Source organism: Catharus ustulatus, chromosome 26 (assembly GCF_009819885.2).
Source record: "Catharus ustulatus isolate bCatUst1 chromosome 26, bCatUst1.pri.v2, whole genome shotgun sequence".
NCBI classification, from domain to species: Eukaryota; Metazoa; Chordata; class Aves; order Passeriformes; family Turdidae; genus Catharus; species Catharus ustulatus.
The window spans coordinates 7,645,451-7,658,230 of NC_046246.1; the positions used below are offsets into that span (position 1 = coordinate 7,645,451).

The window sequence follows — 12,780 nt, forward strand, 5'->3', positions numbered from 1 at the left end:
CCAGGCACCCAGCACCCACCTAACCCAAGCACCCGGAGACCCCAGCACCCACCTCCGCCCGGAACCCGCCTCCCCTTAGCACTCACCTCTCCCAGGGACCCCAGAAATCACCTCTCCCCATCTTGATAGAAGATGGAGACGCACATAATGATGGCCAGTCCGCTCCAAACACCGTTTTAACCAGAGGTCACCTCCTAGGTCACCCCCCTGCCCTTCCTAGGACCCTGAGGGGACAATCCTTGGATGGGGGATAATTACTGGAACCCTTGGCTTTTTGTCCGGCTGGAAGCGACCTCTTTGTTCCCCCTCCTGTCCCCTCATTCGTCCCACCTCTCAATGGAATTTGGTGTCCCATTCGTGTTTATTTGCTCTTCCCGGAGGATGGGTTGGAAGCCTGGACACCTCAGGAGCAGGCAATGAAGCTGAACAGACACTGAGCACATCCCACTGCAGGGCTGGGGCTGGTGACAAACTGGAACAGAAAGGGGCAAGAAGCCTCACTGGCTTTGCCATGAGAGAGGGCAACGTGGGTGCAAGGGGGCTTTGCAAGACCGACCCCCCTCCCACCCCCAATATCCCTTGCACTCCTCACCCACAGTGGATGGTGGACTAGGAGTGGGGCTCAGTAAAACTTAGGTCTGTGCCTAACCAGGGCCAGCCCAAGCCCTCTTCTAACCCGCTGTTGCTGTAGTGCTAAGGGGGACTGGGCTATAGGAAGAGCCATCACAAGCCTTAGGTGAACGGCTACGCTGGAAAGATTCCACCCCTGTGGCACCGGCAAGCAGGGGAGCCCACGGTTTGGTGGGTCCTCCCCCAGTTTGGGGGGAACCAACCTCTGACGAGCTCCGGAACATCTCCCTCGGATGCAGGGCTCCGGCAGACAGAAGGTTAAAAGGCTGCAGGCCGGGCAAGACTGGAGCAGGAGGGATTTGGCCAGATAAGAGCCTCTCAGCAGACAGGCAGCCCCCGATCCTCCGGCTTCCCCCGCGCTGCCCCAAGGGATCTCTCCGGTCCCTTGGCTGGTGTGGCCCTGCCATCTCCTGGCTGGCCTGGGGACTGCGCGGGGGGGTGGGGAGGGGCCGCAAATCGCACGGGACATCCCCTTTCTTGCTGTAGGACACTCATCCCGGTGGGGGATGGGGACTCTGTGCCCCTCGCCCGGCTCACATGGTCCGGGCTCTCCTCCTCCTCCACACCACCAGACGAACTATGCAAAGTCAACATGTGCCACGATCCCAGGTATGAGACATCACCAGGTGCCTTCAGACACCACTGAGTAACTCTGGGTATCACATCAGGTACCACCAGCCATCACTGAGCACCACCAGATATCACTTGGGTGCCACTGCCCACCACCACATGCCACAGGACATGGCCTGCTACCACTGACCAGCACTGGTGGCATCCCCATCATGGCATGACAGGTAACACATGGAGAAGGACATTACACGGACACAGCTCCCCTGCAGGATCTTGCTCTGCAGACCCCAGATCGGGGTGCACAGGCCTATCCAGCCCCAAGATCCATAGGGAGCTGGCCCCCAGCACTGGTGAGGCTTTTCCTACACTTCTGGTTGAAGGGGCTCTAGCTGAGGCAAAGGCTCATTCCAGCCAGGTTTGGGCTGGAAATCACCAATCTGAGCAGGTGAGACCCATTCTCCTCACTCCAGTCAAAGCTTCATCTTAAACCCCTTCACAAGTGCCCACAGAGCAGGCTGGCCAGATAAAAAGCCTCAAAACAGGCCATTTTACCCTGAAAAAGGAGCAAAACCAGCTCAGCTCCTCCCTTCTCCCAAACCATTCCAACATTTTTCTGTTTAGAGGAAAACAGCCCTTTATAACTCCAAAATTTTATTTTATTTCAACCCCTCCTGGGCAGAAAACATGAAGTGCCAAAAGTTTTACCAGACCAAAAGATATTCTCACCCACACCATCTCTTGAGCCAACCTATAGGAGCACCAACAACCAACGAAGGACAACTTAAATACACCCACTGACAAATCCAACCCCTCCCAGCCCCAACCAGCCCCACACCAAAGCGGGGACCCAGATAAATACAGTGCAATAATTACAGATATTTCACAAGAAATGGCACAATTAAAAATCCTATCCTACTCCATGTCCCAGGGCTTGTCCCAAGCTGTTTCCCAAGCCCCTCTCTGCAGGTCATCACCTCTTCCAGGCATACCTCTTCCTAGTATAGTCCAGTTTTCATACTCCCAGCACCAGTCACTCCAAGAGGCCAGAGGGAGCTGGTACAGACTGGGGCCGAGGGCTGCAGCCCCTCAGGGAATATGGCTCCATATCTTTTCCCGAGATTTGCTGGAGCCACGTGAGCCTCATTCTTCTTTCACCCAAAGGTGACTTCAGCTTTGCTGCCTTAATGGTTTTTTTTTTTAGGATATTCCAGCCATGGTGGGGAAAATACCCCTGGAAATGATCTGTTGAGACCATGAAGAACCACCAATTTAACTGAGGAGCAGATGGAGTGACCCCAAAACATGACACAGCCCATTCTGGGCAGAAGTTTCTCTGCCATCCTAGGGTGCCCCTAAGTCATCTGGGGCACCCAAAGGCACTTCCAGTCCACCATCATCCGCAGCGTGGTGGGTGGTTATGGTGGGAAGCACAGTGCCCCATGGATTTATGGGGGGATGCTGGGATGGGTCCTGGATGGATCCCTGAGCACTCCCAGTGCCCAGTGAGGTGACCAACCAACCCAGGAGAGTGCAGAGAAGCCACAGTGGGTGAGCAACACAAGTCCCCCTCTCCCCCCCATCCTCAGAAAACCCAGTGCTCCCCAGCATACCCCAGTCTCTACAGTCAGCCCACACAGATCCCACATGCTCAGGACACAAGTAGCCAGAGGGGACAAAGCGGGGACTGGGGGGACACTCAGTGCTTCAGCAGGTCCCCCAGGTCATATGTCTCAAAGAGGTCTGTGACTCCTTCGCCTTCAAGCCCCCAGAGATAGTCATCCTGTTCCAGGGGGGGCGAGAAGGTGACAAAGGGTCCCAAGTCCAGGTGGGAGGGGGTGCAGGGCAGCTGGTCCTCCGTCTGCTGCAGAAGATGGGCAGGGGAGCCCAGAAGCCCAGGCTCCATCTCCAACAGTGAGCTGGGTCCCCCCTGGATGGGGAGAGGCAGAGATGGCGGAGAGAGAGCAGTTCCTGTGCCCCCCCAGCTCTGGGAGATGGAGTGGGGGGGCTGTGTGGCTGATGGGGAGCTGTTTGACAGGGAAAGGGATACAGGGTGGTCCTGTGGGGAGATGGCAGCAGAGGGGACAGGGTGGTCCTTGTTGGGGCTTTCTTCCATGATCTCCTCTGGGCAGAGGTACACCTCGATGGGGCCATTGGTGCTCTTCAGGTGGAGCTGGAAGTTCTCCTGGGAGACAGAGTAAGGCTCAGGGGGATGCCCACAAGGTCACCCATATCCCACTTCACTACCCCCAACCCATGAGGGATCCAGCTGGGGCATTGCAACCCTTGAAGGACCAGCTCAGGATCAAATAGCCCCATGGAGACACCCCAAAACCAGCCAGGGTCATGCTGGGCTGTGTCCTCAGGACTCCCCAGAGGAACCCACTGAATGTGGTACAGATCCAGCAGCACCCACACAAACCTGGCTGAAGTCTGGCACCTCCAGCTGCGTCTCAGGGGGAGCCTTCACAGCAATCACCGTCTGCTCCTGGAAGCTGCTGATGGCACGGAGGTCCTGGTAGGTGACGTATGCCAGCGTGGACAGGGATGAGGTATAGGAAAAGGAGGGGCTGCAAGCAGGACATCAACCCTTGCATCCCTCCAAACACCCCCCAAGCCCACGGGAATCCAACTGGAGGAGAAGGGGCTCAGAGAGGTTCCCAAGACCCTGCCCTCCATTCCATCTCCCTCAGCAAGGATATCTCTGGTTGGTCTCATTGTCAGCCAGCTGCTGGATCTGCAGGGCACAGTCGTGCATGAGCTGGTCCAGCATCCTCTCTGTCCTAGCCAGTTCAGACAGTTCCCCGCACAACACTTGTTGCTTCGCCACCATCGCTGCATCCTCAAAGATCCCTGTCCCCCTGCCAATGGAGATGGTATCTGAGTGATGGCACAGCACACCCTATGTGTCCCCCACCCTGCCCCATCTCCGTGTCCCATTTTCAGACGCCCCGCATCCCTTACATCCACTGGATGTGGTTCTTGGATTTCTTGCGGATGAGCTGGATGCCCTCCATTACATTGGTGATGTCATAGATGCGACGTTTCTGGACCTCCAGCACCTCAGCAGCCCGGTTCAGATCCACAACACCATCGGGAGACTCATTCAGCAAACAGATGAATTTTTTGGTGAGCAGCCCCAGTGAGGTGTCATAGCGAGTCTTCTCCCCGGGAGACTTGGGGGCTGGGGGGAAACAAGAGATACCTCCATCCTCTTCCTAGTTTGGGATGTGACATGGGGCTAGACATGAGAGACCATGTTTTCCTTTCTTTAGTGTCAGATGTGGGACTGAGGTTACATAGGGTTGGAGACAAGAGACTTCCCCAATCCTCTCCTTAGCCAGGTCCATGGGATGGAGGCATCACCGGGCTGACCCCCTCCCCACTTCTCTCCTTAGTGTGGGATATGGGCTGAAGGTGACAGGAAGTAGTGCTAGAGGGGACATGTTTCTAAGAGGGAAGAGAAGTGGGGTCTGCTCTCCCCGGCTTTCCCTGCCCCATCTCACCCCGCCCGCATCACTTACTCCTGGGGCTGGGGACCTGTGCCAGTGTCCAGCCCTTCCCTTTGGGTGTGCGAGATTCAGGGCCCTCCAGGTCCAGCTTCCTCTTGGCCTGGAGCACGAGAGAAAACCCTGCATTGTGGTCAAGGCAGACACCCCTCTGAGTTCCCCAGGCCCCCTAGGGCCATCAGCCAAGCCCTGGGAGCCACATCCTGAGGTGGGGAAATCCTGCAAGAGGCTCATCCAGTTACAATACTCCTTTTGGGAAGGGGCACAGCAGAACCCAGCAGCGTGAGAGGCCACTGGGAAAACCGGACAGAGAGGAGATGTGGGGTCCCATCGTCCCCCATGGCTTCCTGCACACCCTGGCAGTCACAGGGAACCTGCCAGGATTTCCCCTCACCCCAGCTCCTGGCAGGGCTCCACAGGCTGACCCCTGGGAATGCACCAGCTCCAAAGCCAGATCCTCACCCTCCCACCCTGCCAGCTGGCCCACTGAGGTGCAGGATTTCACTTCCCCCCTCCCGCCCAGGTCATGGTTGAGGCAGCCGAGGGCACCCAGCTGCCACCAGCACACCTGGGACCAGACGGGTTCAGCCCCGCCCCGTGACCCCTGGGTGCCCTGGACACATGTGCCCAGCTGGAGGGAAACCGGGGTGAGGGGGAATGCTGGGTTCTGGGAGGGGAGACAAAATCCCTGCACCTGCTCTCCCCTCACCAGAGCAAGCAGCTCCTTGAATTCCCCCCCAAGGAACCCCAAGCAGCACTTGGGTAGAAGTGAAGGGAAAAGTGCAGCAGAGCAAATTCACAGGAGAATTGGAAGGTGTCACCAACCCCCTCACCAATGCAAACAAATCCCCCAGGACTCCTCTGCACCCACAAACATGCACAGGGTGATTTGGGGGGAAACACTTTGGCTCAGCAGTAGAAAGCAGCCTCCCCAGCTCCATTGCGACCTCTCCACAGTACCTGCTCCCAGGCCCGGCTGTCATACACGGTCCTCCCCAGCACATGCCACATGGCACCCAGGTCCCTGTGCTGGCTCCGACAGCGGCTCCCTTGGGAGCACAACGCAATTTGCAGGGAAGGGTTGGGCACCTAGGTCTCATTCCCACCAGAGGGGGCTGGCGGGAGAGGCGCCAGGGGCTGTTTTCCACCCCTCCAGGGAGCCTGGTTGGTCGCGAGCTCCTGTGGGAATCTGTTCCCTCCCGCGCTTCCCTGAGCAGGTTTTTCCCAGTGAACTTGCCTCCAACCCCAGCCTCGTGCCCCCGGATCTGCCCCGGAGCTGCCGGCACCACAACGGTTAATGCCGAGTGCATGGGAAACACCTGCCTCAGATAAGACCCCATCCATCTGCCAGCACGGGAGGGCGGGCATCACCCTGCACCCCCGCCCCCCAATGTCCCTTGCTTCTCCGGCATGCATGGCCACGGCCAACGTGTGTTCCCATCACCGTTGGGGAGGTCAGCTGCACCCCACCTCCCCCAGGCAATGGGGAAACAGGCACGGAGCAACCCACAGCAGGTCCTGGTGTGTCCAGGCACCGCCAAACCCCCCAGATCCCCCCTCCTCATGTGCAGGAGGCGATAAAGGGGGACCCCTGCTTCCCCAGGTGCAGTTTTGGGGGATGGGGGCTTGGTGGGCTCAGACAGCAGCAGGACCCCATCAGCAAGGGACAATGGACAAGGGGCTCCCTCCTGTGACACAGCTGCCATTCCCCAAGCCGGGCAGGATTAGGCACACAACAGCTGAGTGGGGCACAGTGAGGGGCTCCCAGGACCCTACCAGCACTGAAGGGAGGGGTGGGATGATCCAGAGTAGGTAGGGGAGCAGAGACCAAACCCAAAGACCTCCCCAAGACATGGCAGGACCACCTCATGCCACTTGCCAGCCCCCAGCCATTGGCTCCCCAGGATGTGGGAACACACTACGTCCCAATATGATGGTGGGGGTGGGAAATCAGGCTTGACCCCAGAATTTCGGGGGTATGTAAGGCAGTGAGGGGGCAGGCTGGGCCCCCTGCCAGCTCTGCCTGCCAAGCAGCCCTGAGCCCATCCCTGGGGCCAGGGGCTACACCCTGCACCCTGCCCAAGCATCCCTCAGCCCCCCCGCGGGGGCTCCTCCTGCCAACCTTCCCTTTCAACAGCATCCGCTGCCTTCTCCGGGCTTGCCCGGGCTCTGCCCGGCCTTTATGGAGCTCCCCCCAGTTCCCCCTTTTACCAGCCCCCACCCCCCCCACGGGGGCGTGGGAACGCAGCGCCTGGGGTTGGGCACTTGGAGCTGGGAGGGAGACAAGGGGCACTGCAGGATTCTGCTGCTTGCTTATGCCAAGGGGCTGCTGGGTCAGACCCCCAGAGGTGCTGCCTTGGGGTGGCTGAGGGCTAGTAGGGTGCGAGACGTGGACAGGGGAATGGAGGCTGATCCTTGATTTGGGGGACAGTGAGACCGCCCTGCACTGCGGAGGAAGGCAGTATTCTCACCCCAAGTACTGCTCCCACCTGCTCTGGCGTGCAGCTGGCACATGCATCCCCTCCAATAGCCCCATCCTGGGAGATGTTCCCCAGTAGAGAGGAGTTGGTGGCTTTAAAAAGCATAGCCAAAAAAGCCCCTCCAAGGGCAGCAGCAAAATCACCACTTCTCCATCCATCCCTCCCCCAAAAATTCCCCCTTTTGCCCATGCAGAAAACCCTTTGATCATGTTGGGATCAAGGTGGGATGGAATTACATCATCCCTGTAGAATCTGGGGTGCTCCTGAGCAGGTTCTCCCACAACCCAGCACCCACAGGGGCTGCCACTCTTGAGTGCTCTTTGCACGGAGGGCTCAGCCGTGCCAACTCATACAGAGCCACAGCGGACTCTGGAAGCCCTTGCTCAAGGTGGGGAACTGGGATTCTACGCCAGAAACACCCCTCTCTTCAGAGCCCTAAGCGCCCTATAGAGACGCCAGAGCCCCTATAGGGACCAGAGATGGGCAAATACTGACGACGGGATTGGCATGGGCTAAAACCGCTCCAAAATACACATTTTCTCTAGAGAAAAACGCATCCAATTACTCTGGAACCCCCAAATGGGAGAGTATGGTAAATTTAGGGCTTTTTTGGACGATGAGAGACAACCCGTCCTGCTTTCCCGCGGGTGATCCCAGATCACTCATGTGGCACAAAACCGGTGGGAGCGGCCGCAATTGCCCAGCTTGGGAACTGGGAGGAAACGCACATATCTGATTGCCTCGGCTTTGCACACTAAGGTTGTGCCATAAACTGGGTGTGTGCGGCAGGAATCCCAGCTGTCAGGGCTGCGAGTGCAGGGGCTAGAAATAGTATTTTTAGCACCGCGAATGGGATAATGGCAGCGGGAAATGAGATGGGGACAGGGGGGAACACCTCTCGCAAGCCACCAAGGGGGATAGAGGAGCACGTCATGTCCCCAGTTGTTACACGAGCCCCCCAGACCCTGTTCAAGGGACAGTTTGTGCGCAGCAGCACCTGGAACATCTGCTTGTGTGGATGGTGTGATGATGATCATGATCACGACGATGATGATGATGATGATGATGATGATGATGACAAAGAGGCCGTTAGCCCAAACCTCTTGATCCCAGATGTCACTTAAGGACAAGCATTTCATGTCCCCGAGTGTCACACAAGCCGGCCCCCCCCCGCCCCCTCCTCAGCCACATTTAAGGGACAAGGGCAGGAAGGAGTACCCTGAGCCCTGGAGTGAGTGATGATGACGATGACAAAGGGGCCATTAGCCCAAAGCCAGCCTGCACATCCACAGAAATGGTGCTGAGAGTCTGTGGGGTGTTTTTAAGGGAGGGGACAGCAATGACGGTGTCTTAAACAACAGCCCCCAGCAGTGCAGGATGTCTCACGCGATTTGGAGACAAAGAAGTCAGAGAGGAGACAGGTGGTCCCGAAGTCCCCCGGGATAGGGACTCAAAACGGCCGCATCCAGACTGCAAAGACACTCTCTCCCCCCCGCCCTGCCGCGGCAATGTCCCCAGCTGGCACCAAGCACCAGGGATTGGGAAAAGGGCTGAGAAAGGAATAAATAAATAAATCAAGCTTTGGGAAAACTCAGTCGGTGTTAGCAGGGTCTGGGATTCCTCCCAGGACCGAGGAGAACAGAGGCTCACAGTGAGGGCTGGATGTGTGCCCAGGCTGGAGCAGGCAGGAATTAAATGCCAGCTGCCAGCAGGACCGACGGGCCGGGGACTCGGACGGGGCCCTCCGGGAGCAGGGACAGGCTGGGCAGAGCCTCCTGTGCACCCTCACAATGGGCACGAGGCCAGCACCCGACTTGTGCCTCACTTTCTCTGTTTAGAGGTATCTTTGTAGCTTAGGGGTGGGCTTTGTAAACACAGCTGTGATCCCGCGGCTTGGTGGCAGGGATATGGGACAGCAACCCCCTACACAACTCCCAGCATCAGGGTCTGAGCTACAAAGCCTTGGAGTGATCCATGGAGGATGAGACCCCCCCCCAAAAAAAACCAAACAACCAACAACCGGCCCCATTGCCAACCCTGCTGTAATCACGGGCAGAAACCAAGCTTGGAAAGCGACGCTGTAGCACCCCTGTGCTGTCTCCCCTCACCTCCCCGGATGACGGGTCATCCCAGGGGTCACAGCCCCAAAGTGGAGAGAGCCAGTCGGCAGGGCTGGTGCCCCCTACCCAGAGCAGGCAGAGCAGGGAATGTACCCATTCCTCATTTCCCCACCATAGAAACGGTTTCTCAAAGGGCCTGGGATTGCTGACCAGGTGTTGAGGCACAACCCGGACTTTTTGCAAGCTGGAGAGAGGAAAAGAGGCCGAAAAAGGCCAAGAAGCGGAAGCCGGAGCCGCGGGCGCGCAGGGGTGAGGGGAAGTTGAGAAACATCTGAGCCATTTCACTGAGACTTCTGATTTCAGACCTCACCCTCCCCCACCCCAGAAAGACACATTAGAGGGTGCAGACTCCAATATAAGCTGCAAAATTTGGAAGAGACAGGGTTGTACATGCTCGGGTCCCCCACCACCCCCCGGCTCCGCACCCAGCACCATCCCCAGCCTCCCATACCCCCGAAGCGATGCCCAAGGAAGAGACGGGATGCAGATATCTTACCGGCAGCCGTCCCGCCGAGGCTGAACAGAGGGTCCGGAGTTCGGGGCCTTGGGGGGTGTCACACAGACACTCGCCCCGGGGAGTGGGGCCGCTGACAGCCGCTGGCGTGTAGACCTGGGTGAAACAGCCTGTGGATAACGGTGGGCTGCCCAGGCTGGAAGCCCCCGGATCACAGGAGCCCGTCAGTGACATGACCTTCTTAGGGTGGTGGTGAGGAGGGGGGGCCGGGAGGGCGGTACCCCCCCTCCCTGGGGCGGGGGACACTCCCCTGGGGAGCCGCAGCATTGCAAAGTCCTTTCCGAAATCCGGCCCGAGGAAGGGAGCAGGAGCGCCCCTCAATTCCGTAGCTGGGAGGGAGTCACAATCTCAGCAGTGGCATTTTGGGGGAGCGGAGAGCCGTTCCGGCGGGCGATGCCACCGGCCGGTTCCCAAATTACCCCCGAAAAACCTGCAGAGAGGAACGCGGCGGCGATGCCGCCAATACTGGCGGAAAATTCGCTTTTGGCCCCAAAAATCAGCCACGCTGCGGCCGTATGGGGCCGGGGCGGCCGGAGCGCGGCCCCGCCTGGGCCGGGACCCCCGCGCCCGGCTCCGCTCCCGCCCGATCGCGCCCGGCCCCGAGCGCTCCTTTTCGGTTTTTTTTTCTTTTTTTTCCGGTTGTTTTTTTTTTTTTTTAAGCGCCAAAACCCGTGCCGCGAAATTCGGATTTCCCGCGGAAAACGCTGCGTGCTGATTGGCTGCCGCCGCCGTGGCCCCGCCCCTTCGCTGCGGCCGGCGGCGCCTCGCCGGGAGAGGCCTTAAAGTGACCGCGCGGCGGGAGGGGTCATTTATGGAAATAAGGGGAGGGAGGGACCTTCTCGAGACCACCTGCTGGGGGTAGGGGCGCCTGTTTTGGGGGTGGAGGGCATTCGGGTTGGGATCGGGACTAGGATACATTTTCTGTTACTTATTTATTTTTAGAAGATACTGCCCACCATCAATCTGGTGGGGTCTAGCCTGGCGGCTGCGACCGTCCAACCCCCTCATCCTACATTCCTCATCGTCCCCTCGTCTCACTCTTCCCATCACTCCCCTATCCCTATCCCTATTCCCAGTTACAGCAACCCACGGTAGGGGAGAGGGAGCCACATCTTTTTAAAACAAAGATGTTTGCCTCTACCAGCCAGAGGCTGTCTGGCACCTCCCCACCTTGCAGACAGGGGACGGTGCCCTTGCGGGAGGGCAGGGATCGCAGAGGGGCTCAGCGTGAGGAGATTTGGCCCCTGGGTCACTCATAGTTCATTCAACCTGCCACCTATTCTTCCACATGCATCCCACCCACATCCTTGGAGTGCACCAGGTCTTTCTGGCAAAGTAGAGGGAGAAAAAGGGGATGAAGGGCACCCAAGCTGGCCGACAGGGTATTTCAGAGTGCAACAGTAACAGGAATCACCGAGGCAATGGCAAAGCCCTGAGGGAGGGCAACTCTCACCCTTACCAGCACCAGTAAAAGGCCACCACAGCCTCTGAGACAAGCCAGAGTTTAATCCCGCTGAGGCCACCAAGCCACAGGAGTTGGTTCCTCTTCGTCCCTTGGTTCCTCTTCATCACCTTGTTTGTCTCTATCCCGCGGTTCCTCTCCAGCATTGTTCTTCTCTCCATCATTCTCTCCAGGAAAAGCCAACTCCATGCCCAGGTCTGGGCTGAGGATAATCCCAGGTAATGCGAAGAAGCCTCCTGGAATACAGACAGATGGATACACATGCTGGGCATGGCCTCTGTTGTCGACAAGGAAAAACACCAGACCTCCAAATTTTAACTCAGCTGGGAGGGACACCCAGAAACCTGCCAGGAGCCTCGGATCCAGGATAGGTATTTACCTCCCACAATGCGAGACTTTGGGACAGAACAAAAGGCCTGGCAGCAGCGATGCCACCCCAGCTGGACAGTGCAGCCCCTGTGCCAGGAGCACGTCTGAGCTTGGCAAATCAATCCACCCAGACCTTCTTCTTCCCCACTGTGGGAAGAAGGCAACTGCTGTCTCCATCTCAGTGCACAAAGACAAGGCCATGCCCATCAGGGTGGATAAATTTGTGCCAATTGCCTGCCTTAGGCTCGCTCCAAGGGTGACCCTTGGGATAAGGACATTGGGGTATGGGGAGGGCCTGGCAGCTTGTGTCCTCAACTCCTCCAATTTGGATAAAGCAGAGGTGACATCCCCACGTGTTGTTAGTGTGACCTCACGGGGGTAAGGGTTGAGCCAGAAGATGGGAAAACTTGTTGGCCCTCACCGCCTCAGCTGTGCTGAGGGACAGATGAGGGAGGAGTCAAGGGCATCTTTCTCACTACCTAATATTTGCTCAATAAGCCCTTTCCAGCCTTTCCAGCCATGGCTTTCCACAAACAAAGTCCTCTCCCATACCAGAAGACACAGATCTGTATCTTCCTGTGACGCCAAGGTGTCCAGAAAGGTGACCCATGCACCAGCTTCCACCCTACAAGCCAGAAGGGTTTGGATTGGAAAGGACCTTAGAGACCATCTCATTCCCTGATGTTGCAGAGGGATGAGATGACCTTGTGGATGGCCTGAAGCATCCCAACCAGCCACTTGACCAGCTTCCTCACCCTGGGGCCAGGCAAGAGATCCCACCCCTGTACTAGCCATGGTGGGGGGCGGAGCCAGGAGACCCCTTCTAGCTTCTCCCCCGAGAGTTTTGGCAGGGCCTGAACTGCACCCCGAAAGCAGGGTGAAGAGCTGATGGCAAAGAACAAGCGATGATGTTGCTTTTCCCAGTGCAGATTCAGCACATGAAATAGTGGCACCACATGTGGGCCACCAGATCTCTGCCCAGACCAAGATGGCACCACCAGAGGCTTAGGGGTATAGCCCCCACACCCTCGCTGACCTCAGAATCTGGAAAATCTTTTGGATATTCAGCTTGGAGATGAGGGACCTCATCAGGATGCAGAGCACAAGGAAGAGGTTGACTATATCCCAC

General features: G+C 57.9%; 1 protein-coding gene across 1 annotated transcript; it reads right to left on the reverse strand.

Annotated features, from left to right (window-relative positions):
- Positions 1 to 2,061: 2,061 nt before the first annotated feature.
- Positions 2,062 to 9,994, reverse strand: E2F2 (E2F transcription factor 2). The gene is given in 6 exon segments (XM_033080925.1): positions 2,062 to 3,382; positions 3,620 to 3,734; positions 3,900 to 4,058; positions 4,162 to 4,402; positions 4,704 to 4,809; positions 9,803 to 9,994. Coding segments are annotated over 6 exon segments (1,299 nt in total). The 3' UTR covers positions 2,062 to 2,896.
- Between the last annotated feature and the right edge of the window lie 2,786 nt (positions 9,995 to 12,780).